The following is a 27,907-nucleotide window of genomic DNA, read 5'->3' as shown; positions in this document are numbered from 1 at the left end:
AAAAGGTTGTGAGGGGAGATGAGTGTACGTCAAATTATCCAGGCTTTAATTTGCTGGGTATTGACAAACATTTATTAATGCAAGTCTCAGCCACAAAATTTTTTATTTCAATTATTTTCAACCAGAAGGAATGTTATAGCTCTACACCACAAAGCCTGTTGATATACACTTCTCGTTTACCCTATTTCCAGGCTGCTTTGTGTATCAAACATACTCAGAAACAATCTGTATAGATGGCTCCACAATCTCCAGTTCTGAGACAGCATGGCCCAAAAAAACTGTTGGCCTGCTTCACTCCCCCCTAAATTATTCCATCTGTAGAACACAAATAACAAAATATATTTTTGCTTCTAAGAGCTTCACTTATCTGCAGAAAAATAGAACTGCTTAAGAGTGAGCTAGTTAGATTATGAAAGGGTCCAAGCACACACCCTGCACATTCTGCACCTCCCAACAAATTCGTGAGGAGGAAGCATTCACAATTTGATCCAACTAAAAAGGAGCCAGATAGTGTTCAAGGAAAGGAGATCCATCCTATCCAAAATACTGAATGCCTTCTCATTCTTCCCTCTAGAGCAGGATGAGGAGGATAGAGCTGTAGCTATGAAACATTTCTCTAAGTAGTGGGACACATTAAGAATGAACCTTCCGAACACTGCAAAATTTCAGAACAAAACCTAAAAGGCTTTTTTCTTTTTCCAAAACATAGCAAAAACAGCATACAGAGCTTGAATATCCACAGCACAAACCGAAAAACAAAGGGAGTTCATTCGATCTACGGTGCTTTTGTTAAGGTATTCAGAGACTTTAGTGCATTCTTTTTAGAACTAAGCTCGGAAACTATATTCCATTTTTCATTTTATTAGAAAACTAAACTGTATGAGGCAAAGAAACATTTGATCAAACACACAACGGTGAAAACATGGCACTGACAAGGCATTTAACCCAACCATTATCACAAACTGTGATTCAGGATTCTCTATTGCTTTCAGTCAAGTATACATCATTTCTGCCATGTGAGACATTTTCTTGGGAATATATAAGTAGTATTCCATGTATCCAGAAAGATCTTCAATAGTCACGTCATCCACAAAGGCTCGAGCTTGCTCAGAACAAGATCTAGGAGAACCTGATGAGGCTGTCCCACACGGGGATCTATTTTGAAGAGACTGGGCATGGACTCCTAGGACTGCCTTTTCGCATTCTGACAGGACGCTCCGTAAGCCAGAGAAAGAGTACACTTCCATGGTTCGCCACTGTTTGCACTGGCATTTCTTGTCCGTACAAGGGCACTGCTTGCCATTGCTAAGCATGGATAAGGACTGGAAATCGGAGGTTTGGCTAGAATGCAAGCTGGTTTCAAAGGATGAGGAGAGAGCAGGGTAATTCTCTCTTGACTTCTCCAAAGGCTCTTCGGCGGTGAAAGCTTCCAAAGGTTCAGTTCTGTCATCACTGGCCTCAAAGTGAGAATCGTGCCTGTCCTTCGTACCGTGTTCTGCTGTAACAAAAATGTCTGAGCCGATACTACCCTTTGACGTGTCTGCCTGGGTTTTGTGTTTCAGCTGGTTGTTGGCTTTCATATTGCAATACGTAAACTTGGGAGGATGCAGGACAGGAGACTTGGAGCGCCTGCGACGTGGGACTCTTGCCGATCCTCTGGAAGGCTTTCTCACACACCTGCAGGGTTGTAACAGGTGAGCAAGTAGGTAAGCTCTAAAATGCGGCTAAAAACGTTTTAGAAGATTTTTTTTTTTTCTGCTTAGAAAGATCAGGTGACAGGTCACTCTGACAGGAACAATGAAGGAGTCTGAAGAAATTGGGGCTCCCCCAAAGGAAAGACACGTACAAACAGCCCTTATTTAAAGGTACTTCCCCCCAAATCTTTTGTGTTAAGCAAATGATACTTTGTCATCCCAAACTGAACTGTAGTGCAGAACCTGGATATCAGTTGGAGCTGCTGGCAGCATTACACTGAATATCCAGGTACTTCAATACAGAAATAAAATAACCCAAGAAAGATGTGCGAGGGGGTTGCAAAGGTATAAGACTTGAAGAAAAGGACTTCTGAGGAAATCAGTGGAAAATAAGGTTTTAGGTACCCTCTCTAAAAGAGGCAATATTGGTTTTAAAGTCTTTGATGGCAATCCCTTAAAAAACATCATATCAAACAGTTATGGTAAAGTTTTGTAACAGAAAGGAGAGAAAAAATATGTTGAAGCAACTAATTAACAACAACTTTCATTGGAAACAATGCAAGTGTTAAATGTCTCAAACCAGAAACACATGCACGGTGCAGTGAATGGTCTGGTTTACCCATGCCATGCTTCCTTTGAGCAGACAGTCTGTTGCTTGGCTCCATCCACGGCTGCTCTTGTCGGTGTTCTGAGAATCGTCCCGTCGCCCACAGAGAGAGCTGCAATACATCTGAGTAAGAAGGGAAATGCCACGTTACAGTATTGCCTGAACATACTGCTTCAGAGGTCTAGATTCAGCCTGTTCGCTTTCGATGCTTAGCCAAGACATGTAGGTTTGCAGCCTTGACTTCCTCTATAGTCCCTGGTTAGAAACAGGTTATTACAGAGATTTATGTAACCGCTTTTACTAGATTGACCTCAGTCAAGTGTCTAAAGATAGGTGAGATGAAATGAAAGGAGGCCAAAATGCCCACAGGCTGATGTCATGCCTTATTTGCACCAAAATGACACATCAAAGGAATGTAAACTCAGGTTCCAAATGTTCTTGTCAGACAATAGTCGTTAAAGATAGACTCCTACTCATCTAAAATGCAAAGTCAGGAACTCATAGCAGCAAGCTGAGGAGTCGTCAGTGGAGAAGTGGATGAGGTACAACAGACAAGGACAGATTACTAATTTATTTCTCATTAAAGTTCCCAGATAAATATGGAATGAAAAAAAATCCGGCCCCGGAGGTCCAGGCAACAAACATAAATGACTCAGCACGCAAATCTGTATTTATTATGGCTGTATGTGTGATTTGGAACACGGGACAGGAAATCGTAAGAAATGAGACTGAAATTCTAGCAGAAGAGCCCAAAGTTGATCTTAAGGGATTAGTCACAAGACTTGAGCTGTTCAAAACACACGCCTGCAAAACAAGATCTTTTTATGCCTAAGAAGATATTATCAGAAACCAACCAGAATTCCACATAGTCTGTCACTGGCAATACATCAAAAGTGGTATGCTTAATAAGCATAGTTCCATGTTAGAGAACAGCTATTTTTTTCCACATTTAACAGAAGACCTCCTGAATTAGAGGAAACGACTAGCAAAGCAAAATGTATTTTACCACGCAGAGGAAGTCATGAGTTCGCAGTACTGATGGCTATAGAGGTGAATTCGCAAGGTAACATTAATTATCAATATAAAGCTGTCTCTTGTGTCTGTGAATTCCCAAAAGACTTCAAGTGAACTACCTCACAAAGTGTTAGACTGCGTAATTTTATTAACTTCTACTTTTAAGGAAGACGCTTATACTACATAATATCAGTATACTCAGTGTGTTATGGAATAAGTTTTTAGTGTAAGAATGTCTGCAGACATTTTAATCTACAAAATCTCCTGAAATCAGAAATGATCAGTGCTCGTATTTAGCCTGATGACTTCCAGTGAGACTGGGCTCTCCAGCACACTACGAAGTGTTGGTGCTGTCCTTCTGACGCTTCCCAAGCAATCCTTCATGCACTACAGTGAAGGCTGATAATGTGGTTGAAGACACCAGCATTTACATGAACGGACAAACAAGTTCTGTATCACACAAGGTGACTACGGCTACCACAACAGTTAAGAGTGGGTTCACTGCTTCGGGCGAGTCATTTCATGTTTTCACACAGTCACTGTGTAATTTCAGTTGGATATTGTGTCAAAATTAGTCAGTAATAAAGTACTGCTTTGCCTATTAGACAGTTATAATGCATTTCATCTGAAGCGATGCAGTTGTCTCCTCTTGGAGAGTAAGGAACCTTTCACCAAGTGACATTTGTTTTGAGATGCAAAATAATAGAAAACAAATACAAATACGTAGTAAGAAACTGACAGATGGCACAGTCCTTTTTGTTGCTCACTTACCCTGCTGCATCCACTCTCAGCTTTTTGAAAGCTGTTTGCAGACTCTCTTCCTCTTCATCTTTAGCTTCCAAGTCCATTGATGGGCTCTCAGTGTGTAACCAACTGTGCCATATAGAATAAACTGAAATACAGAAATTAGCATCGGATGTTGAGGTCTAAACACACATGGTCTCTACAAAACTGAAAGGACACATGTAATGGATGCTCGTTCTTCTGCGGGCAATCTCACCACCTCCTGACCGGCACTCTTCACGGTGAGCTTCGAACTCTGTATTTCTCAGAACAGGCACGACCCGTGTCAAAAATAACAAACCACCTTTTTTCCACTGGCTGAACAGACGACGTATATTCTGTCAACTACTGTAACTTCAGTCCGAGTGGTGAGCACGATGCCGAACAGCCAGGGACAGCCGGGCACTGCCACCGCCGTGGGCGGCTCGTCCCCGCGGTACCTCCCCCGGTGACCAGGGAACAGCACACCCGCGGGGGGAAGGGAACCGACGCCAGACCTGAAACAGGGCCGCGCTGCCGCCGCATCCCTCGCGGGCCCGCGTCTACCAGAAGCCGCTGAAGCCCCCGGCCGCGCAATGCCGGATCTCCCAGGGCCGCGGTTCCACGCCCCCCGCGCCCTGTCACGGCTCCGCCAGCTCCCCCGGGGCTTCTCCTCACCGGCTCGGCGGGAAGGCCCGCAGAGGCCCCTCTCCCCGCCGTCCCGCCCGGCCCGGCCCGGCCCCCCACGTCCCTCCCCGCTGCCCGCTGCCCCCCGCCGCCCGCGCGGCCGTTGTGCGGCCCTGCCGGCGGGGCGGGGCTGTCCGGGCCCCGGGGGGTGTCCGGGCCCCGGGGGGTGTCCGGGCCCCGGGGCGCCACTCACCGCCGCCTCGCAGCCTCGCGCGCAGGGGGACGCGAAGCACAACAGGAAGTGAGGTCATCGCCCCGCGGGGACGCGCATGCGCGGGCGCGCCGCTCGCGTCACCTGCGTTCCCCCGCCCTGCCGAGGGCGCGTGCGCCAGCGGCGCTGACCCCGCCCCCGCCCGGCCGCCGTCGCTTCCGGTGGAGGGGGTGGGTCTCATCCGGGCGGGGCGGCGCGGCCCGGCGGGAGGCGGCGGGGGCCAGGCCGGGCCCTCAGGGCAACGCGGTGAGTGCGGGCGGCGGGGGGCCCTCCCCTGCGCGGGTCCCTCCTCTCTGCCCCGGCGGCTCGTGCCGGTGGGGCCCTCCCTAGCGGGTCTCCGGAGCCGCCGCCGGTCCCCTCGTGGCGGCAGAGGGCTCTGGGGAAGCCCCGGCGGGGCGCGGGCGTTGTGCTGAGTCACCCCCGCCGCTGGCTGGGCCTCCCCCCCCCGCCTCCGCCGAGGGTCGGGGCCGAGCGCCGGTGCCAGGGCTCGCCCGGAGCTGCGGGACCACGGTGTCCGCCAGGCCCTGCCTCAGGGTGATGGGGTAAAAAGTTGCCGCCGAGGCTGGGGGGTCCCCCGGGCTGAGGGCAGGCACGTACGGGGGGGGCTGAAAGCCTGCGAAGCTCCTGCAGGGCGGTTCCGGGCGGCAGCCGTCTGTGGGCGGCCAGGGGACCGCCTGTGCCCGTGCCTGTGCGCCGCCCCCCGGCAGGCTCTGCCCCGAGCTGGGCGCTCCTGCTGCTGAGCGCCGCGGCCGTCAGCGCCTCGGAGCTCGAAATCCCTTTACGTCTTTAAACTTAAATGGATGTGTTGGTGCATTGAGCCGTCGTAACTTTACGGGTAGTGGTGGACGTCTGGCAGTGCACCAAGCTGGGTAACAGTCCGGTGTTGCTGGGAAATAGCTGAAAATAAAATGGGAAGGGATGGATGTGTGTTTTCCTAGGAGATAAAGAGCATAAGTTTCAGTGTGGTTTTTGACACAACGTTAAACTTTGGTTGTTTTTCACAGTAATTAATTTTTTCTTGATATCACGGCTGGTTGGCTGGTGCGTCTGAAATCCTTAAGCTCATACTTAGTTATCACAGAGTGAGTGGGGTTTTATCTGAACAAACTCTGCATTGCTTCGAGGGTTTACTGTGTCGGAGGGCAGCATGATAAAATATTTAGTCTAAAACTGGTGGTATGTTTTGAAGAATGTACAGTGATTTAAAAAATTTTTACTCTCATCTTCTTGCTAAGGTTATGTAATACAGGGGATTGGTATTTAAAAAAAAAAGCTGTAGGCTGAATTTTTTGTTTTAAAGAATCTTCTTTTTCGGTCAAGGAAAAATCTGAGTGAAGTAGGGACCATGTGTTTCACCAGACCAGTAGTATTTAATTAAGAGAGTGTATAAAATAACTTGCTCAGATGAGCATCGTGTTGTCGATCTCTGTGTTAGCTTCCTCCTCTCATGTTTACTCTCTCTCTGACTCACTGGACAACGTGAGCTTTGAAATTGTTATGATACATCATCCTTCTGTGTGTGTCATAACAGCTGTCTGCAATGCAGGGCATCCAGACGAAATCATAGCAGAGCAAGCAGCCGGAACAACAGCGGGGAGAGCTGCCACCTCCAACTGGCATGAGGTTGTGAGGGAACAGAAATTACCACTCTGTAGCTGCATAAGTAACTGAGCTGCAGAGGTTCACATTACTCCTCTCTCTTCACTGAAACCTTTTCTTTTCCATGCTACAAAAAAGCTGGTGCTTAGTTGGTAAAAGTAGTGCTAACGTAGGCATTATTGCTGTGTTATTAGGTAGAGTTAGTGCTCCGTGTAAGTGTATTCTTGTTACAGGAGCTGTTATCATTTGCTGGGTTTGGATAGTTACCTTCGTAATGGATTCTTAGAGCTTCAGGAAGATACAGAACGGTTGAGGTTGACAGGGATCCCTGGAGGTCCAACCCCTCTGCTCAAGGAGAGCCACCCTGAGCCGGTTGCCCAGGACCATGTCCAGGTAGCTTTTGAATATCTCCAAGGAGGGAGACTCCACAGCCTCCCTGGGCAGCCCGCGCCGGTCCTCAGTCACCCTCACAGCAAAGAAGTGTTTCCTTATGCTCAGACAGCACCTTCTGCGTTTCGGTGTGTGCCCATGGCCTCTGGTCCTGTCACTGGGCACCACTGAGGAGAGCCTGGCTCTGTCCTCTTTGTACCCACCCTTCAGGGATTTATATACGTTGATGAGATCCCTCCTGATCCTTTTCTTCCCTTGGCTGAACAGTCCCAGCTCTCTCAGTCTTTCCTCGTAGGAGAGGTGCTCCAGTTCCTTCACCATTTCAGTGGCTCTTCACCGGATTCTCTCCAGCATGTCAATGTCTCTCTTGTAGTGGGGAGCTCAGCGCTGGACACAGCACTCCAGCTGTGGCCTCACCAGTGCTGAATAGAGGGAAGGACCAGTTCCCTCAACCTGCAGCCCAGGATGCCGTTAGTCCCTTTGCCACAAGGGCACATTGCTGGCTTATGTCCATCTTGGTGTCTACCAGGACCCCTAGGGCCTTTTCCGCAAAGCTGTACTGGCACATGGGCTTGTTGCTCCCCAGGGGCAGGGCTTTGCACTTCCCCTTCTTGAAGTTCTTGAGGTTCCTGTCAGCCCCTTGCTCCAGCCTGTCGAGGTCCCACTGGTGTATCAGCCACTTGTCCCAGTTTGGTGTCATCAGCAAACTTGTTCAAGGTACACTCTGCCACATCATCCAGATCATTAATGAAGATAAACAGGACTGGACACAGTAGTGACCCCCGGGGTGCACCGCTAGTTACTGACCTCCAACTAGACTTTGTGCCACTGGTCCCACCCTCTGGGCCCAGCTGGTCAGCCGCTTTTCAGTCCACCTCACTGGCTGACCATCCAGCCTCCGCTGCATCACCTTCTCTGTGAAGGTCTTGTGGGAGACAGTGTCAAAAGCCTTGGTGAAGTCCAGGTAGAAAATCTCCACTGCTCTCCCCTTGTCTACCAAACCAGTCTCGTTGTAGAATGTTGTCAAGGATGACAACCTTGTAATTTAAAAAAAAGGCCCTCTTTTTCCACAAGTAGTCAAGTCAAAAGCGTTAAATGAATCAGGCTAATCAGCCAGGTAAACTTCGACAGATACTGAGCTTGAGATAGTCTGGTGTAGAACTGAGACTTGCTGCTGTCAGTGGTTTCTGCTCAGCAAAAGCAAAGCCCATGCTAAGGAAGCAAACCTTTACTGAGTATTTTTTAGCGGAAGCGTGGCTGATGTAGGATGTGTACATGATTGCAGAACCGTAAGGCACTGAAGAGCATCAAATCTAGAAAGAGCTGAGATTCCTTTGTAGCTAGATTAAATGATGGCCAGGGTAGATTTAAAAAAAAAATCAGCCTATTTTTATCAATTCCTTTTTTTATTTAAAACAAGGCTTGCTGTTTGTACTCTTACTTGCATTTGTACTTGTTCAAGAGCTGGTATCAGAAAATTTTAATAGCTATTTGCAATCAAAATACCATGTTCTGATAAGATTGTGTAACTCTTGCTGGGATCTAGACATAAGATCAAAAAATTCTCTTTAGCTTAAAACTTTATCTTGTTTTAAGAAAAATCCATGGGTTTTGGGTTTTTTTAAGTATATATGTAACATCAAGTCCCAAAGTGGGAAATAGCAGTTGTAGAAAGTCAGCTGTTTCTAATGGTGTTGTTCCTTCTCGCCTCTTCTGGAATTATTAGGGTAACACTGTAAGACAAATAGAAGAGGCTGTCTAGACTGTAACGGATGTGCAAGATGACACCAAATTTTACTTTAAATTGCTAATTCACATATGCAGTTGTACAAGAGACTCTTCCATTCTTGGGTATCATAAAGCTTGTTCTGAATCAACTTTCGAAAATGTTCTACTAGAATGACCTCAGCTTTGTGCGCTCAGTGTGCTATTTTGAGTTTATTTTCATGTATTGTGATGCTGCTGGGCAACTAATGTTTTTAACAAGGCATTGGTCCTTACTTTCATATGTCTTTTTTCCGCTTGTAGCAGTGCGTGGTAACTCTGTCACCTTCTGGCCATCCCAATAATGAAAACGGAAGCTAAGGATGGAGAAGAGGAAAGCCTGCAGACAGCATTTAAAAAGCTAAGAGTTGACACAGCTGGGTAAGTAACACCACAGGGAGGTACAGAGTTAACATATTACAAATAGACTCAAAGGGAACACCCTTGCTGTTAAATTTGAAGGAATGAGGTAATTGCAGAAGGTTAGGCACTGAAAGCCTTCATTCTAGTTAAACAAACTGAAATAAATTCACTGGCTGTAGACTGCACTTCTCAAGGAATTGTGATTTGTTTCATCACTGATAGTTCCCAACAGGCTTGAAACAAACCTAACGATAGTCAGCAGTTGACAACATGCTTGAAATGAATTTTGGCATGAATCTGGCTGCCAGAGGTTATGTCCATAGCACTAGAACTCTACTAGTGAAGTTAGCATATTGTCATGGCTTTGAAGGCCTGTCATGAGAATAAACTCCCATCTTTTCCCAGGAGAGAAATGTTCTTTCCATGTCAGTAAAGGAGAGCGTTAGATTCAGTGCATGATTCCCACATAAACTATTTTCATTGCTGTCACTTACAAATTTCCTATTTATAACCAAAATCACTAAATGGGAAAGAATGCTTTTTGTGTTGTCTTGTTTTGTGGGAGAGCCGACACGTGGCATTTACCCTCCCTGTCCCAGGTAGCAGAACACAAGCAGCATGTGTCTTCTGTTGGTGATGATCATTTTTATCTGAAATGGGAAAAAAAAAAAAAGGCTTCTGTATAATGTTTTTTCTGCTGACAAATGTGGACCATTACATGCTACTTGTGTTTCAGTAAGTAATTGCAGTGATACAATTATGCCGGTAACTGAAAGAAAAGTTTAGGTAAGGCAATATATAAATATCAAGGTGGTAACTAGAATTACCATAGAACTTAGATCGTGAGTAGATGGGCTTCTAAAGTTTTCTTTCATTTAAGTAATTAAACTCGTTAGAAATGAATCACCATGCAAATGCCTCTCATTTCTTCAGTATCTCTAGTCCCACTCCCCAGTCAGGCGTACTTAATTACTTTGGAGTTTTTACTGTTGGCCTTCAATTTTCTGCTCTATGTTCATTGTCCTTTAAATGGAAAATAGCAGATGTTTGACTAATACTTTGGACTCTCTTAAATATCAGTTAACCCTGTCCTAGATCAGTTTGTGGGGACTTATTTTCAATTTTCAGGGAATCCACCCTGTTTACAAACTCATTTAATATACGATTTGGAAAATAATTTCCTTGTGAATTCCAGTGTAATATGTGAAGTCACAACTTGGAAAAATTGTTCTTGGGATTATTACAGCTCCTTGAAAATGGGAGTTTGGGATGAATTTATAGCACCAGAAAAATTAGTAATTCTTCTAAGGTCCCTGGCTTGAATAGAAGTTGAAGATCTGACAAAACTCTGTTGCTCAAGTGATTGAACTTGCAATAGTATGAAGAGTTTTTGCTTATGTTGTTCTAGACAGAGGCTTAAGTGTTCTTCAGTTAAACAAAGTCTATTTATGTCCAAAGAACATTTATTTTTAGGAAAGAATGGCTTATTTGTCTCTGGAAAAAGAGACGTGTTTCTTCAGTGATGGTGTTTTTCCCCTCCCCTCTCCCGGGAAACTGAAATTTAGCCATTGTGTGTGCTTTGTCATTGACATGTGGAGTTCGGATTTGCAGTCTAATTGCTAAATGGCATCATGTTTGGTAAAAGAGTCCGTTACACAGACTTTCGAGATAGGAATGTGTAAACACTATCTTTCTGATTTGGGTCTTCATTGCGGGCAGGTCTTCTAAGACATACTGTAAATGGTTTGGAGCAATCTTTTCTGGGAAAGAAGATTCATAAGTTTTTTCACATTCATAATGCTAACCAGTCTAGGCTGTTAACTTTTCATTCTGTCTTTCACAGATCTACTGCTTCTCTCTCTGTGGGTGAAGGGACAAGCCCAAGAGCACTAGTTAGAACAGTGGCAGATGAAACCAAAGCTAAGAACGTGTGTACTTCTAAGGAAACCTGGCACGGGTAAGAGAAGCTTGGGATTATCAGAGTACTTCAAATGATACTGCATTGAAAGGGGATTCTGTGAAGTGAAATGCTGTTCAGCTATAGGTTGCTAAACATTGTAGGTGTTTCTTGATACAAATGTGCTGTTTTTGAATCAGACAATCACGAATGCCTCTCTTTCAATCATTGTTTGACATTGCAGAAGCTGTCACTGTGCCTTTGGAGCTAGATTAAAATAAAGAATTGGTTTCTGGAGTGTCTATGCAGAACTTCACGCTCATCTCCAACTGAAACAAAACCACCCTTTGCCCTTGATTCATTAGTTTTGTGCTGTCTTCTTGTGCTTTGTCCTTCTCTTAGTGGTTATTTTGTCATGTCTCATGCTTTACTCATTTTCTAACCTTAAAAGCACACACTTTTGGTTTCATTTCTCAGGTGTTCCTTTTATATTTTATACAGCTGCTTGACTAGAACAAAGTCAAATTCCAAGATAGCAGAATACCCTGCGCAAATACTCCGAGCTTAAAGCTCCTGCATGCAATATAAATGCAGTAGAGATTTTGCCCAATGTTATTTGTAATCCAGCAATAAGTCTTTTAGTGAATTTTCACTCCCTTTTGTATCTTTCCCTGGTAGGTCTATGAAGAAGCCTTCAAGAGGAGTTGTGAGAACCCAGCGTCGCAGACGTTCCAAGTCTCCAATTCTTCATCCTCCAAGGTTTATCCATTGCAGCACAAAATCACATTCCACGTGCAACCAGCTAGCGCACAAGAGCCAGACTGATGCCCAGGACGACAGCAGTGGGTTTGGGATGCCAGTCCCAAAGGAAGCTTGTGCACACGAACGGTGCAGTATTGCTCCTGACGTCGGCCAGAAGGGAGCTGATGTTGAGCCCTTGGGAGCTTCTGTTAGGCAGTCGGTGTCAGAGAACAGACAGGAGAACGCTCCAGCTGCCGTTTCTCTAGTACCCGAAGCAAGCCTAAAGACTACGGAGCTTTCTGACTTTCAATCTATGTCCAAGCTGAACACGAATAAGCCGTGTGCGTGTGCAGACAAAGCCTGTCAGTGTAAACGATGGCAAGATATGGAAGTGTACAAATTCTCTGGCTTGCAGAACACCCTCCCATTGGCACCTGATAGAAGAACAGTTTCTGAGGATCACTCCCAGTCTTTGCCATCAAGAACTCCTTCAAGTTCTCCACGCTCTTGCTCTGAGCAAGCCAGGGCCTTTGTGGATGATGTGACTATTGAAGATCTTTCTGGATACATGGAATATTATTTGTATATTCCAAAGAAAATGTCTCACATGGCAGAAATGATGTACACGTAACAGCAATGAGCACTAAAAACAGAAGGGTGGGTGGTTTAAATCTGCCCTCTGTCACACTCATGTGAGATGCAACCCACTCCTTGCTCACTCTGCTTGCAATAAAAACACTTCTTTGCATCTTAGCTAACGTTCATTATTTAAGCTGGACAAACAGTTTAGCTTAAGCATTATAGTTTAAGCTTGGAATAGATAATGAAGTAAACACGGTGAACGGGTTTACAGTGTACCTGCCTATACTTAAGTGACCTAATATTTGGGAAATTCTATTTTGTTTTCAAAGTCCTCCCGTTTCTCTTTGTTGGAAGAGAAAAGTCTGTAGATTGCTTGGTGATTAGAGCTCTTACTGTGAGAAACTTGGTGTAATTCAGCTCCTTTGAAATCGCTTTGATCTCAGGTTGTTAACACTTGTGTTTTGGATGCTTGTGCCTCTGATTTTATTTCATAAAGGAGTGACCATCTCCTGTCCTCCTCTTGATACTATTACCACTCTAGGCAAATTCAGGAGACAGTTGTCTTTTCTGGGGTTGGAGGCGTTGTTATTTCTTTGGGCCTAAAGAGGCTTTATTTCTGATCAGCTGAACAGCCGTCCTCCTGCCCTGTCTTTGATGGAGTTAATGTAGTCAGATGCTCTTAGCTTAACATAACATTTGCTTGCACGGCTGCCTGATGAGAAAAGAAACTTGGACGATCAAAGCAAGATTGTTTCAAGAGGTTATTCTGATCTCTGTAGTGTCGGTTAGTGGAAAATGTAAAGCAAGCATAACTTTTTGTTGAATGTCCAACAGGCCTTAGAGACTTGTCTGCAGCAGGAGAAATACCCTGCTTTCTTCAAGGGGATTGTTTTTTCAGTTAACCAAAGGAAAAATGAGATGGTGGGCTCTGTTCTGTGTGTTTTTTATGAAGGCCAAACCAACATGTGCTCGCTTCAGTGGTCTTAATTCATGCACTCTGGTGGTTTTTAGGGTATTTTAGCTTTGTTCAGCCTGCTCTATAACACCAAGTATCGCCCTTCTCAAGTATTAAGACCCATAGTCTTGAGTGAGCAGTTGTCAGCTGCACAGTAGGGAAATCTTGAGCACTGTGTTTGCTTTCTCCTCCCCTCCAGTCTTTTTACTAAACCATTGTCACTTTAGATGCCTTGTCCAGCTTTGCATTCTTCCTGAAATGTACTTCTTCAGAAACAACCAGCTTGCCATACTTTGTGTGCATCAGCACAATCTGTCTCTTATAAATAGGTGTATAGCAAAGGAGCATCCCATCAAATAATATTGGTTTTGAGGGAGAGATGAGTTGTTAACTTTGTCTTTACTATTTGTGGTACCCAAGCTTTTCTGACCTGTAAGGTCTGGAGAAGAAATAGAGACAAACATTTCCCTGCGAAATCCTTTGGTATTACTCTTGGGTTTTTTGTCATTTCTATGGCAGTACCTAGTATCTAACTAAGTGGCCATGCAAATTTACTTGTTTTGCCAGTTCTGAAGTGTCATCTACCCCTTGCAGAGTGTACTTGGGTTCCACATCTCCCTTCCATTTCCCTGCTCTTAAATAGCTGTATTTCTGCCACCCATGTTCAGAATTCAAGGCAATTGTTTGCTAACTATCGTCTACAATACTGGGCTGCAAAGTGCAAAATGACCTTACTTCTCAAATAATTATTCTTTACTGTTCCCAGATGCTTGCAGGCAGCAGGCGCAGCACCGTTGTGGGGCTGAGAATGCCTCTAAAGACCGTGCTGCTTTTTACCATTTCTTTCATTAGTCACCACAGACCTGTACCTGCAGGGTTTAGGATTGCAACGTCCAGTGCTCAGTACCGCGTTACAGAGGGCGGATTGAAATCCAGGAGGTAATGTAAAAAAATAGAGTAGAAAGACGTGAACTGGCGCTGACAGGGAAGGGAAGCAGTGTGAACTGGTGCAGACTGGGAAGGCAGGCAAGCGGTGCTGGGCCACTAGAGGTCACCCCCAGGCTGGATGCAGCGGGCTCCTTCTCAGCCTTCAGGGGAGGATGAGACTTTTTTCCCTGCCAAAATGAAGAAATAAGACCAGCTCTGGGTGGTGCCTTAGTGCGCAGGCAGTGTTAGTGCTTTCTGAAGTTTGCGTGGATATGCTAGAGAGCAGTCAACAAAGGCTTTTTAAATGCCAGCATCTGCATAAGTTATTAACATTTAAACAAAGTGTACTATCAGTTCACAACTGTGCTGTGTAATTAGGAAGAGTGTTTACTCTTACTTACTGTGCTAAGTAAATAATTACGTGGTCCTGAACTTGGCATCCTCTTAGGGCAGTTACAACAACAGTTACCGTGAAATAGAAGACCGTGGGCAGCAGCCACTGCTGCCTTAATGCTTTCCCTTCTGTTACTATAAGGCGTTTTAAGATGCTTTGGTCTACCCAGAAACCACAAAACAAAAACCTCTGGTTTTGCTTTGAAAAAATATGAATTTCCAGCCCTTAATCGTGCAGCAAGAACCTTATAAGCGTGACTGAGTAGTCTAAAAGCTTAGATTTAAAGGGGAAAAAAATCCAACTTGAGCCAATTCCAAGATCTGACTATTTAAAAAAAAAAAAGCTTTAGAGGGCTGGTTCTGCCAAGCAGCACTTCTCAGTTGTGTTGGAGTCCCTTACCAAAGTGCCTGTTCCTTCCTGTGGCTAAATAAAAGTAGGGCCTTTTGTAATTAGCTTTCTCGTGGGCAGTTGGTCCTTGTCACCTGTGCCTGCAGGTGTTTTGTAGTTTATTCACTATATATACATACTTAGCCTTTCTTGCAGTTATAGATTGTACGTTCTTTTTTTTTCCTATGCCTCTTCTTTCTAGAAGGATGGGGAGTTGTCCAAGTTGTAAAGCTGTGTTGTGTGAGTATGAAACTCGCTGTTGTCTGTGGCAGCTTTGCCCCAGAGCGTGGCGTGGGTCTTGGGAGCTCGTCGCGAGGGCAGAGCGCAGCCTGCCGATAGCACGGTCTCGCCCCGCAGCTCTTGCAGCTCCTCAGCAGCTTGCAGTCAGTGAGGGGAATGTTATCTGTTCATGGTCTTGCTGTGGCAATGTCTTTAGGAGATGGGACAGGTGTGGCTGGAAGAAGGGGGGCTCGGATTAGCCTGTTACCTGGTGTTTCATTCCTTGTCCTCTCTCTGCCATCTGTATTTGATGACGTGGATTGTTACAAGCAAGGTGGACTGTCACCACTCTCGGTGTGTGTGCAGCTGTCCCAAGGAGCGTCTCACCTTTCTTTTCCAAACACAGACTAAATTATGCTGCCAGCTGTTAAACAGAAGGAGACTTTGGTAAGTTTGTTGTTGTTCGGGAGAGGGGGGAATGACTGTTTGTGGATCCTTTTCACTACTCTAAAGCAGCTCTGGAAATTCACTTTAAAAGTAGCAGCCAGGGCAAGATGCACGCCCTGATCCGGGTGGTGGCTCTGCTTCCACTTGTTCTAACTGCCCACCTGAACACCGGGGCGAGCGAACCCGCCTGGCGGCGCTCCCCGGCCCGGCGGCGTGCTCCCCCCCCGGCCCCGCGGCTGGGCCGCCGCCCGCGCTGCCCTGGCACCCCGCGGGGGCCCGGCGGAGCGGGGCTCGGCTCCCCCGCCCGCTCCCGGAGCGGCTGCCGGTGCGCCCGGGCGGGCGGCGTGGAGGGAGCGACGCGCCCCCTTCCCAGGCTCTATTTTAAGCAGACCTCCACTTTCCCAGCCTCTTCTCCGCCTGGATCCCTGCCCGGGGCGGGGGGGATGTGTCTCTTCCCTCCTTCATAAAAGGGCCCCGAGGCGGAGGCCGGGCTCCGCGGGGTTATTTTTGGGAGCCGCTCCTGGGATCCGATGGCCTTGTTAGGGCAGCGCTGACCTTTCTCCCGGCGGGGGAGGAGAGCGGGGCCGGGCCGGGGCGGGCAGCGGCGGCGGCCGGGGCGGGGGAGCGCGGCCGGCTCGGGACCCCCTTCCTCCGCCGCGGGGCTCGGCTCCCCGGGCGCGGCCCCATGCCCGCGGCGGGGCGGCGGCGGGGCAGGTAGCGGCGCGGCTCGGCTGCCCCTCCCGGGGGGGGCTCGGGCCCGCCCCTCCCCTCTCCCCTCTCCCCTCCCTCCAATTTCTCCTTCCTCCCGCTCCCCGGCCCCTCGGCCGGGCGAGGCGAGGCAGGAGCGGCCGCTCCCGGCGCCTGGCCCGGCTCCTTCGGGGATGCGGCAGCCGCCCCGGAGCTCTGCCCCTGGGAGAGCTGCCCGGCTGAGGGGGCACCGGCGGGTACCATGAGCGGCGGCAGGTTTGATTTCGATGATGGAGGTGCCTATTGCGGGGGCTGGGAAGGGGGCAAAGCCCACGGGCATGGCATCTGCACTGGCCCCAAGGGCCAGGGCGAGTACTCGGGCTCCTGGAACTACGGCTTCGAAGTGGTGGGCATATACACATGGCCCAGTGGCAACACCTACGAAGGCTACTGGTCCCAAGGCAAGAGGCACGGCCTAGGAATCGAGACCAAAGGACGGTGGGTTTACAGAGGCGAGTGGACCCATGGCTTTAAGGGACGGTACGGCGCGAGGCAGAGCATGAGCAGCGGAGCCAAGTATGAAGGTACCTGGAATAACGGCCTGCAGGATGGCTATGGCACCGAGACGTACGCTGACGGAGGTAAGGGTGACTCCGGAGGGGCTGGGGGGGGTGATGAACAGTGTGGTACCCAGCCTGCGATGGCGGAGGCTGCGTGTTGTCCCCGCAGAAGGGGTGACCTCATCCTGTCCCCACTAGTGAGATCCAGACAGGCACAGTGGTCTACAATGAGCCATTGGGGTGCTTCAGTGAAGAAGGAGGGCTTGGGGCGCAACAGCCTCGCGAACGTGTGTGTGTGCCCTGATTTTCACAGTTGGGCACAGCGTGTGCGGCTCGCTGTCTGCGGACACGAGGGAGGAGCAGCAGGAGCATTGCCCCCACCATCCCTCCCTCGGGAACTGCTCTCGAGTGTCCGTATCAATAGTTAACACCAAACAACTTGGTTTTGTGCTGTCGGTGACGCCCGGTTCCCCAGGGACTGGTTATTGCAGTTCATCGCCGAACCAAACCAGAAACTCCTCGCTGGTGTGTGACCGCAGCAAACTGTTCACTCGCTCACTGGGCGGTGAGTTGTGAATGTTTTCACGTCGGATATAAGCCGCCCACGGCATTGTAGCGTGCTTTGCCTGTGCATTAAACACTGCTTGCGTGCCTCTGACAGGCCGCCTGGACATCTGCTTTGCTGAACCATTTTGGTTGAGTTCATCTAAGCTGTTTAGAACACGTAGTCACACATCTTTCTTTAAAATAAATCCCTTCGATTACTTGGAAGCTCTCAACCCCCGCTAATACACAAATGCACCGCATAGTTGGATATTTGTTGTGCTCTGTAAATGCTCAGTCTAATTACGTTCTTGCATTAGTGGCAATTTTGGGGTTAGAAACATTGCAAGAATCTCTCTGCAAGTAATTCTGTAGCTCTTCAGTACTGTAATGTTCCAGGCTGCCATATTTAGGATAGCTAAATAAAGAGGGTGATTTGAAAGAAATACCCTTCAAAATATGGATCAGAATTGCATCTATATTTATCTAGGACATACAATGGAGTTAGTTTGTAAAGAAAAATAATGGTAATGGTATAAATCTCCAGAATGAAAAGCATCGGATTTATAGACATTAGAAAAATGGACTAATTCAAGACTGGCTGTCAGGGTTATGCTTTTACATATATATTTCCCAATGAGTTGCCTAGGTACGTGGCTAACTTTAAGCCTGGGAATATAGTCTTGAAGTTGACTGATTTTGTTTGTGCTCTTTGAGGTTGTAGGTACAGACACGAACAGATTCATCTCTCCAGCTCCTTAAAGTTTCTCTCCCCTCTGCCCTGTGGCCGTGGAACGGTTAAACGCTGAGCTGTGCAGGTTGCACGGCGGCAGCGAGGGTTCGGGCTGATGCATATGTGTGCGCTCACGCATTGCAGAAAGTTCACGTGTGGCCATAAGATGTGTAGGACACGTGTAAGGTGTGCTCTGTTGAGTAACGAGCAGCGCTCAGATAACTGTCAGCAACGGCTGCCGTTGGGACTTCCATTACGGAGATCGCAAGGTGTCCTGTGAATTTGCACGGCCGCTTCCTGACTGCTTCCTAAAATGCATCTTCTAAGGGTGCAGGGCTACAGGATTTTGAGTTAATGTTGTAGAGAATTTAGAGAGGCAAAACTTGACGTAGGAGTTTGAATTTGATTAGATCTTGGACTACTTGAAAACTTGGGACAGAGGAGGGGGAAAGGTGAGTCAAGATTTTCTCCTGTAAGGATATATGAGATATCGCTTCCGTCAGCACAGCGTTCCCCGGGGTGTTGTCCCGTACCCAGGAATGTGCCGTCTGCGTGATCCCTGGTGCCACCCGAGGCTGGCAATTTAGCCCTGCTCCGTGAAGATGTGCCCTGCCAAAGCCACCCTGGGCAGCGCTGAGCTGAGCCCCCGGGGCCCGGCCAGACCCGGCTCGCGAGGGCTGCACCACCGTGCCCAGCGACTGCTCCTTGCGTTGGGCCATCACGTCCTGGCTGGTCCGAGCCGTTCATTCAACACGTGAGCTTCTCTGATGGTACGGGAACGCGTAGAAAGCTGCATCCGAAGCCAAGGTGGGGATCGCCAGCCAGCATCACGTGTGTAGGACAGGGCTGGAATGATCTTACTGACTTGCAGGACCTGCTCCTGTTTTGTCTCCTCACATGTCCATCTGCAAGACTGAGGTGTGGCCAGGCTGCTAATTGGACCTGTTAATATTTGAATTTGAGGTTGCCAAAATAAACATCTGGAAAGGCTTTGGAAATCTGCCGTCCCTTGAGTAGGGGACGTGATTCCCAAGCCCCCTGGAAGCCAGCCACGCGAGGAAGAGGGCTCTGGGAACGTGCGGCTCTTGCCAGGTCGTTAGAAGCTTTAGGTCATGGCTGGGCTGCCTGCAGACTTCAGGGGATGTAGCCGATTCTGGTGTTTTAAAATAGACTTTCAATTAACTTTCTATATATATTTTTTTATATATATATATATATACACACATAAAAACTTTATACTTTAAAATACACTTACAAATCACAGACGACCCTATAAGTATATTTTATCTTGTGGCTGGCTGAGGTTGGTGGCTAAATAAAGCCCAAATCTGCAGTGAAGCTTTTGGAAATCATGTACAGATCTTTGGTGTCTAATAAGAAGTGGACTCATGGTATGGTTTAGCCCAGGCGCTGTGTGGGTTGTTTGCTTTTTCTCTCCGCTACCAAGTGCCCATTATTGTGAAAACTGAGGGAGACTGATGGCTTAAAGAGCTCGCCTGCTGTAATGTTGATTGAAATCAGCCAAGGGGTTCAGAGCTCCTGGTGTGGCCAGGCAGGGACAGTAACGCCATGATATACTTCCTTGGGTATCCAATATACGTACTGTGTCTGCTGCTGTCACCAGGAAAGAGCTCGGAGCCCTTTATAGGGGCAGGATGCGCTGGCGATGGGGGCTGTGAAGGAACTCATCATCGTGCAGCCCCAGCTATGAGTGAACACCCAGTTATTCGGCTTCCACCTGTAAGTTTTGTCTCCGCTGTAAGGAAGGCCTAATTTTTTGGATACTTCTGTGCTTTTGACTCCGAGTACCTGACGCAGTCAAATCTCACTGCAGAAAAAAAATCTCGTTGTTAATGCAGAATCGTGCTGTGTATGTGTATCTGGGCCCAAAACTAGGCTCTGCTATACAAATAACTGTTCACATATATATCTATAGCGGGGACACACACACACACACACTCACCTGCAGTCGAAGCAGCTGAAAACCAACTTATTTTTGATGCTGCAATTTGGTCTCTAGAGCACTAAGAGAAACCAGTCGTGTCAATTAACTGCGTGTGGAAACCATTAGACCATTCAGTGATCATGAGACCGCAAGACAGGGGAAAAGAAATGCAGAAGTGTGCTTTAGCGGGAGAGGTGACACGGGGTGGTGCGGCGCAGCGCCGGCTCTTCGGGTGCCCGGGGCAGGGAAGGCGCGGCGGGAAGGGGCCTGGGCGGGGGCAGAAGGAGCAGCATCCGTGGGACCGCGGCCGGGGAAGGAGGAATGGGCTCTGGGTGAGCCGAGATGGTGCTGGCTTGTGTCTGCTGCCTCTATAGCAAAGCTCCCAGGTGGCTGAATTTGACCCATGAACTAATGGGTCATTAATGGTGAATGGGTGAATTTTTTTTTTCCCCTGTTTTTTTTTTTTTTTTCTGCCTTTCTTTTCCAACAGTAACCATCAGATAATACTGTTGGCACCAAAAAGAAGCACTAGGTTTTTGCTGGCCTGTCTCGCACGTGGTGCTGTGCATTGATTTAATGTCCCTGGCCTTTTACACCGACTTCTTCTAACAGTCTGTCATCACAGTATCTGGGTAACAGCAGAGGATCGTAGGGCAGTGATACGATTTGCGTTGTTTGCATTATTTACCTGGTTGTTCATATTATTTACATTCATCGCTAATTATACTAGAGCTTAGAGGCGGGCTGGGAAGGGGAGATGTGACGCTGCTGACAGCAGGCTCTCGCTGCCGGGCTGGGTGCGCACCAGGAGCTGGAGCTTTCGCCTTTGATGCAGCTGGGCACCGTCCCGTCCAGCTGCCAGGTCGAGGGGGAGGGTGCTACCACCCCATCGGCGTGTTTGGAGGGGAAGGCTGCCGGGATACCGTTTTCATCAATCCCACAATTTAATCCTTCCCATCCTATGAGGATACCCAGGCAGAGCCACCCCCCCGCTTTGGCTGGGGACAGGTCGAGGTGATGAACCGTGTACCTGGGGGTCGCAGAGAAACCGGTGGTTTTTGTCATTATGACAAGAAAAAATGCAGGCAGTAAAGGATTATTGGGGTCCTGTCCCCCAGTAGTCGCACCCTGATGGGTTAGGTGGTTCTGTCCCACTGCCCTGGTGAATCAGGCAGAGCTGGGGAGGCAGGGCAGTGGGGCTCTGTCCCATTTTCATTCTAAATAGAGATTTTTTTTCACATCCACTGTTTGTTTTTTTTTTAATTATTTTTTCCAGAACCTCAGACACGTGAGCGCCCGTGGCTGCCTGGCTGGCAGCTTTGCGTCCTGCCTGTCCCCCCTTGCCCAGGCTGCTTCGATACTCAGGGGGCAGCGGTGGCTCAGGGACAGGCAGCCCTGCTGAGCGACTGCCCGCGGTGCGGAGGGGGTTTGCACAGCCCCGTTTCTCTCTCGCACTGGTACGTGTCGGTGAGCCGGGGCTTGGCTCCGCTCAAACCTTGCGTGCCCCGACGCATGGCCGCCGGCGCCTCCAGCTGCTCTCAGCAGCCTCTGGCTCCGCTCCAGGGGTGGTTTATGGCTCTGCCCTGGCACGAAGCCTCAGCCGGGCGCTGAATCGCGGCACGACAGGGACACGGCAGTGCCCGCTCGCCCCCGCGTTGGTTGGGCAGCCGCGGGCAGCACGGTGTGCCGGTGCTCTCCCGTTAAGCCAGATGCGGTTGGCAGGTTTGGTCACACCACGTGCCGGAGGGATGACGTTCCTTGTCCCGTATGGGCTGAAATCAGGCAGCCGAGACCAGCCTGGTGTCAGAGCTGGTGTCAAACCTCGTGTGGAGGGTAAGCACGTGTGCCCCCGAGAAGCGGCACCCCAATCTCTGCTCCCTAAAGACCCGCTGTGCCGCATGGCTTTTCCCATCCAAGTGGCCCCGGTGCGGCTCAGGGGACTTGCTGGAGGGCAGAGGCTGCTCCGACCTGGCCCCGAGGAGCAGCTGAGGCCCCCTAAAGCTGCGGCCCTTTTCCAGAGTTCCTCTTCCAGGGGGTTAACACGGCGGCACTATCAGCTGCAGCCTGCTATGTGCGAGGCTGTCCCGTCCTAGGAGGAGGTCTCCAATGTCTCCAATGTCACCCTGATCGTGTGTCAGCCCTGCTCGCTGGCTGGGCGGGCGGGGATGGAGCACAGACTTCACTGGCTCTCGGTGGGGAGGGATACGAGGGCACTATGGGGGTCTCTATAACTTCATTTTGTGCTAGAAAGATTCATCACCATTTTATGGAGAGGGATTTGGCAGCACGGCAGGGTGAGGAGCTCACCCAGGGTGCCTGGACATCTCCAACGATGGTCCTTGGCTCCCAGCTCATGCCCAAACCCCGAACCCACGCCGCCCCCTTCTTTTTCCCAACGGAACCTCAAGCTCTGCCAAGAAACTGGGCAATGGCCCCTTGCTCTGGCAGACTGCTCCCCGTGCCTGGCCGCAGCCTGCAGATGCTCTGCACTACCTGAACCCTTACTTTTCTTGGGAGGGGAGGCCAATTGTTGCAGGGAGCCCGAAATCCTGTGTGCCGCAGGGTGGGCAGGGGCTGGGGGGGCGGCTCACCCCGGGGCAGCAGCTGCTGCCCGCTCGGGCACTTCTTGTCTTTCCTGGCCCCCGGCGCTGTAAGTTAACACCCCACAGGCGGGTCCAAAGAGGATTTCAACGAAACCTGAAGCTTGGGAGGAGAGATGATGCTGGAGAAGTGGCCTGGGAGACCGTAAAATATGCACTCCCACAATCGCCAAAGAAGGAACTGGATTTGTTCCCTGGAGAGCAGGGTCATCCCTGGTCTCAGTAACAGCGTCTGAGGGGGGAGATGGATGCCTTGAAGATAGGTCACCCCCTTCTGTCTCAGCTCGGCCCTGCTGAGCCTCCCCGGGACCCTGGGAGCGCTTGCTCTCCCAAAATTTTGTGGCTCCTGGTAGGTCACTGCTTAATGAAAACCAGGTTTAGGACAGACGCCGGTGAAAATGCCCCCAGCACGGCAGGCCCTTCGCTTGCATGAAGCAGCACCTGGGAGAGTAAAGAAGTGGGGTGGCCTTTCCAAGGGTGTTTGTGCTCCCCCAGCACCCTGCGCCCCTGAATCCCGGGAAGGATCGGCGGCCGGTGGCCTCTGCCCCGCAGGGTGCTGATTTGGGATGAGGTGGCCTATTCCAGGTCCTGGAACGCTGGGAGCAGAGCTGAATGCTGCTTTTGTTTTGGGTGGTTTGCTGGTTTCTGAGGCAACTGTATCTACAGAGCAAGGAGAGCCGGGCTGGGGAGACGGCTCACCCCGTTCCATCCTGTCCCATCCCGCAGGACTCGGTGGGGGGGTGCTGACCCTCGCAGCCCGCTGGGCTGGCACGTGAGCGTGGGTACTGTAGGCGAAGGCTGCCCAGGCAGCCCTCCTGCCCTTCCTTGGAGCTCTTCTTGCAGGGGGCTTTGATGCTACTGCTTTAAGTCTCTTGACATCCTGGTGAGAAAAATCAGAGCGGCGGTCTCCAGTTCACTCTTCCGGAGCCTGCAAAGGGGCAGAACAGGAAGGGGCCTGGAGAAGAGCGATGTGCTTTTCTGAGTCCTTCAGTGTTGCTGCCAAGGTCCTTCTGGCTCTCAGCAGGGTCTCGTACCCAGGGTGCAGCCCTGGCCATGGTGAACACGATCCTCTCTGTGTCCCCCCGTTGTGTGACACTGCCTGCCCTCTTGAGCTGGGTCTGGAGGAGCATGGTAGGGTGGTGTTTTTCGGGGCAGAGCTGGAGGAATCCCATGCAGAGCTGCTCCTCTTCTCTCCTCCCTTTTTCGCCCATCTCTTGCTTCATGTGGTGTGGCAAAGCCTTGGTCTTGGGACCACGGAGAAGCCGTATGTCAGGGCCAAGCAGATGCGGCTGCAGGTACAGGGGCAGCCTGTGCTGTGGCCAGGTGCCTGGCTCAGGGGTCTAGAGCCAGTCCTGGCAGCCTGTGAGTGCCAAACTGCAGAACGGGCTGAAAGGGACTGTCACCGAGCCAAGGAGAGCTGTGCCTCCGCAGCTCGCGTGTCTGCTGGGGCTGCTGCCACCCCCTTGGCACAGCCCAAACTCCAGCCCCGTGGGGCTGCCGCCCGCTCCCTGCTCCGGATGCAAATCCAGACCCCATCTGTCAAGTGGCTTTGGGTTTGTACCAGTGTCCCCTGGGACCCCAGCCCCTTTCCAGTGAGCTGTCACCTGCCAGCAGTGACTCCTTGTGTCCTCTGCCCTCCGCTCCCTGGGGACGGCTGCTTTTGCAGGAGGGTGAGCACTAGTGGAGCTGGGGCTCCTCTCTTCCAGGGAAGGTGGGTACCTCCGCTACCCCGCAGCCCTCCTTCCTTTGCTGGCTCACCCAGGAGAGAGCTGCCTTTTCACCCCATCCCTCTTCTCTCCCGCAGGCACGTACCAGGGCCAGTTCACCAACGGCATGCGGCACGGCTACGGGGTGCGGCAGAGCGTGCCCTACGGCATGGCCTCCGTCGTCCGCTCCCCGCTGCGCACCTCCCTCTCCTCCCTGCGGAGCGAGCACAGCAACGGCACCCTGCCCCAGCAGGACTCCCCCGCCGCCAACCCCGAGAGCCTGACCCTCTCGCCCACCATCACCCGCGGGGGCTTCGCCCTCAGCCTCTACGTGGAGGCGGAGGCCGGCAAGCCCAAGAAGGGGGGGCTCTTCCGCAGGGGCTCCTTGCTGGGGAAGCTGAAGAAATCCGAGTCCAAGTCGTCCCTGGCCAGCCAGAAGAGCCGCGTCAGCTTCCTCAAGAGCGAGAGCGGAATCAGCTCGGCCGCCAGCGACGCCACCTCCACCGTCAGCCTGGGCGAGGGCGCCGAGGGCGAGGAGTACCCCCCCTTCGAGTCCGACATCGACGCCACCACCACGGAGACCTACATGGGCGAGTGGAAGAACGACAAGCGCGCCGGCTTCGGCGTCAGCGAGCGCTCCAGCGGGCTGAAGTACGAGGGCGAGTGGCTGGACAACCTGCGGCACGGCTATGGCTGCACCACGCTGCCCGATGGCAAGAAGGAGGAGGGCAAGTACCGCCACAATGTCCTCATCAAGGGCATGAAGAAGCGTGTGATACCCCTCAAGAGCGCTAAGATCCGGCAGAAGGTGGACAGGAGCGTGGAGGGGGCTCAGAGGGCCGCGGCCATCGCTCGGCAGAAGTCGGAGATCGCGGCATCCAGGTAGGTGCTTGGGGCTCCAACGCACAGGTCCCCATGGTGGTGGTGGTCCCCATCCCATGTGTCCCTCTGGAGCCGTGCTGCGTGCCTCCTCGCCGCGCACCGGCAGTGGGGTCAAACGTGGCTCCTCACAATTTCTATTTAATTCTTTTCACCAAATGCTGGCAGAGCGGGGCCGAGGGCCCTCGTGGCAGCCTGGGGGTGTTCGGGACCTGTCCTCCCTCTCGGCCCCTCTCCTGTCCCCCCACAGCCCTGGCCCAGGGGGGAGCTGCCGGGCAGCAGGGCTGGCCCCAGCACTCAGCGGGACGGGGGGCAGGAGCCGGTGGGATGGGGAGCACCTGGAGCTGTGCCAGGCCGCTGGAGCCGCTGGGTGTTGTTAACGGGGCGGGACGAGAAGAAGTGGGGTTTGGCTATGGTAAATCAAACAGGCTCATCAGCAGCAAGCAGGATGTGTCCACAGCAGAGCGCGGCTCGGCCCCGGAGCCCCCAGTGTGGCTCTGTGGGGAGTTTATGGGATGCATTAGGGTTGTCACTGAATTTTAGCAGCTCGGTGTAATGGGCTCGCTGGGGCAAGCACTGCTGTGCTGGGATGCTGCGAACCAGGAGGTAGGACCTACGGCGGATACCAAACCGAGGAGGGGGCTGCCTCGGGGAGCCCCATCTCCTCCCCAGGACCCAGCTGGCCAGGCTTTGAGTGAGTGTTTCTCTACAACTACCTGAAAGGAGGTTGTAGCGAGGTGGGTGTTGGTCTCTTCTCCCAAGTAACAGCGATAGGACGAGAGGAAATGGCCTCAAGTTGCGCCATGTTTAGATTGGACATTGGGAGAAATTTCTTTACTGTAAGAGTGGTCAGGCCTTGGAACAGGCTGCCCAGGGAAGTGGTGGAGTCACCATCCCTGGAGGGATTTAAAAGACGTGTAGATGAGGCACTTAGGGACATGGTTTAGTGGGCATGGTGGTGTTGGGTTGACAGTTGGACTCGATGATCTTAGAGGTCTTTTCCAACCTTAATGATTCTATGATTCTGCCACGAGGGAGGTGGCGGCTGGAGTCAGGGTGGATGGCTGAGCCCATGGTGGATGGCTGAGCCCAATCCCATGGCACGCAGCCTTGACCCTGCAGCCCGCGATGCTTTAGGGTACCAGGAAAGGAGGAAACGGGCTCAGCTGGGTTTGTCCCTTTTTGTCCCCCCAGTTTGTCCTGGCCAGACCCCAGGGGTGGGAAGGGGGCTGTGGCAGCCGGCAGCGTGCCTGGGGATGCGTGTGCAGGGGCGTGCGAGGGGCTGCTGAGAGCACGTGGCAGTCTCTCGTCACACCGGTGTCCCTTGCACCGACAGACACGCGGGCACCGCTGGGCACCACGCTGCCCTTACACCGCCCGATATGCTGGGACCAGACAGGTAGGTTCCGGTCAGAATTAACTGTGTTAGAAATTAGTGGGAAAGAAAAGTGCTAATTGCTCCGTCGTCTCTCCTGGGATGGAGGAGGGTGGAGATAAGAGTGGCTCCAGGGTCTGCCCGGGAAGGGCAGGGGAAAAACTCCTCCTGCTCGCGTCTCTGCCTGTGTCCGAGCCGTGCCAGCAGCGTGCTCCTCCTCCCACAGCGTTCCTGCCAGTCTTGGAGCCGGCCGGGCAGAGACCAGAGATCGTCAGGCAGGGCCAGAGCCTTCGCTCCTCTCCTCTTCCTCAGGGAAACGTGGTTGTGAAAGACCTCGAGGTTTCACCTTGCCTCTCCATCAAAACCTCATCCCTCACAGGCTTTGCTCAGCTGCTGGGGCCGTGGCTGGGACTCCAGGGCTGTCCTGCCTTGCTCCTTTTTAGTGCTGTTTAATTATCAAAGTTACTTCATTACCAAGCAGAAATGGGAAATAACGGCAGCGGGGAGGGCGCTTGTTCCCAAATCCCATCCCTCCCCTCCAGGAAACCCCGGCTTTACTCTCCCGGCGGCCGTTTCTGCTCCAAAGTTTTGCAGGGAGCGTGACTGGTTTTTTTAGCAAAACCCCAGTTGCCTCAGAGACCGGCGGAGAGAAACCGGCAGGATTGCAAGTTGAAACGCCGTGCAGGGCCAGCTAGGATAAAAATAACAGGCTGGGGCGGCGTGGGGCCCGCCGGATCCTCCTGGCAGGGCAGGCTCAGTCTGACACCGGCTTCGCCGTGCCCAGGAAAAGTGCATGGCCGTGGTGCTACGTGCCTGTAAATGAGGAGGCTGGAGCTGCAAAAGCTGCTCCCCGAGAGCTCGGCCGGTTTACACAAGCCTCTTTTTATTATACACTATTTACACTTCGGATCAAAAGCAGCTCTGCAGTGTTTTCCATCAGGGGCTGGAATGCGCCCACTGCCCTGGCAGGGGACTGCATCCCTCCCCAGCGCGGCTGGGGAATAATTTCCTATTAAGGAAACCTCGGAGCTGGAGGAAATAAGACGTTAAAGCCGGTTTCCTCCAGGGAGTCCTCCCCTCGCAGACCCTGCGATAGTGCGGCGGTTGTGGCAGGGGAGGAGAACGCCGCTGTCCCCAGCAGCGCTGTGCCCCTGGTCCCATTCCTGCGGCGCTGCCTGCAGCTGAGCTGCACCCGCTGCAAGAGGAGAATTCGGGCTCCTCTGTCCTGTAAACTGTAAC

The 27,907-nt window shown here is 51.0% G+C and overlaps 3 protein-coding genes across 6 annotated transcripts in view; 2 read left to right on the top strand and 1 right to left on the bottom strand.

The window, feature by feature from the left end:
• Window positions 1–44: 44 nt before the first annotated feature.
• On the bottom strand, window positions 45–5,054 carry LOC142089680 (oxidative stress-responsive serine-rich protein 1-like). 2 transcript variants are annotated; one of them, XM_075166439.1, is made up of 4 exons: window positions 4,958–5,054; window positions 4,087–4,207; window positions 2,314–2,424; window positions 45–1,677 (listed from the first exon to the last, which is right to left on the bottom strand). In XM_075166439.1, the coding sequence occupies exons 1-4, from the start codon at window positions 5,013–5,015 to the stop codon at window positions 993–995; spliced, it is 975 nt and encodes a 324-aa protein (XP_075022540.1). In that variant the 5' UTR covers window positions 5,016–5,054; the 3' UTR covers window positions 45–992. The 2 variants fall into 2 exon arrangements, with proteins under 2 accessions (XP_075022540.1, XP_075022541.1); XM_075166440.1 differs by lacking the exon at window positions 4,958–5,054 and adding an exon at window positions 4,596–4,736.
• A 58-nt stretch (window positions 5,055–5,112) lies between these two features.
• OSER1 (oxidative stress responsive serine rich 1) lies at window positions 5,113–12,482 on the top strand. 3 transcript variants are annotated; one of them, XM_075166443.1, is made up of 4 exons: window positions 5,113–5,221; window positions 8,993–9,109; window positions 10,935–11,048; window positions 11,667–12,482. In XM_075166443.1, the coding sequence occupies exons 2-4, from the start codon at window positions 9,033–9,035 to the stop codon at window positions 12,358–12,360; spliced, it is 885 nt and encodes a 294-aa protein (XP_075022544.1). In that variant the 5' UTR covers window positions 5,113–5,221; window positions 8,993–9,032; the 3' UTR covers window positions 12,361–12,482. The 3 variants fall into 3 exon arrangements, with proteins under 3 accessions (XP_075022544.1, XP_075022545.1, XP_075022546.1); XM_075166444.1 differs by having other exon boundaries at window positions 5,146–5,221; window positions 8,996–9,109; XM_075166445.1 differs by lacking the exon at window positions 5,113–5,221 and adding an exon at window positions 5,646–5,844.
• A 3,996-nt stretch (window positions 12,483–16,478) lies between these two features.
• JPH2 (junctophilin 2) overlaps window positions 16,479–27,907 on the top strand; it is a 30,735-nt gene continuing 19,306 nt past the window's right edge. The window contains exons 1-2 of the mRNA XM_075166419.1: window positions 16,479–16,968; window positions 24,513–25,296. Coding sequence (XP_075022520.1) covers window positions 16,590–16,968; window positions 24,513–25,296 — 1,163 coding nt within the window. The 5' untranslated portion in view covers window positions 16,479–16,589. The remainder of the gene's footprint in view (window positions 16,969–24,512; window positions 25,297–27,907) is intronic.

Source organism: Calonectris borealis, chromosome 17, assembly GCF_964195595.1.
Source record: "Calonectris borealis chromosome 17, bCalBor7.hap1.2, whole genome shotgun sequence".
Classification (NCBI taxonomy): Eukaryota; Metazoa; Chordata; class Aves; order Procellariiformes; family Procellariidae; genus Calonectris; species Calonectris borealis.
This window is presented reverse-complemented; position numbering and strand designations above follow the sequence as displayed.

Bases quoted from the DNA above. Each gene is read 5' to 3' on its own strand.
- LOC142089680 (XM_075166439.1), bottom strand. From the start codon at position 5,015: ATGACCTCACTTCCTGTTGTGCTTCGCGTCCCCCTGCGCGCGAGGCTG. The intron at 4,208-4,957 runs GTGAGTGGCGCC...TCTGTATTTCAG, and splicing joins CGCGAGGCTGCGAGGCGGCG to TTTATTCTATATGGCACAGT. The intron at 2,425-4,086 runs GTAAGTGAGCAA...CTTCTTACTCAG, and splicing joins CTGAGAGTGGATGCAGCAGG to ATGTATTGCAGCTCTCTCTG.
- OSER1 (XM_075166443.1), top strand. From the start codon at position 9,033: ATGAAAACGGAAGCTAAGGATGGAGAAGAGGAAAGCCTGCAGACAGCA. The intron at 9,110-10,934 runs GTAAGTAACACC...TGTCTTTCACAG, and splicing joins CTAAGAGTTGACACAGCTGG to ATCTACTGCTTCTCTCTCTG. The intron at 11,049-11,666 runs GTAAGAGAAGCT...TTTCCCTGGTAG, and splicing joins TCTAAGGAAACCTGGCACGG to GTCTATGAAGAAGCCTTCAA.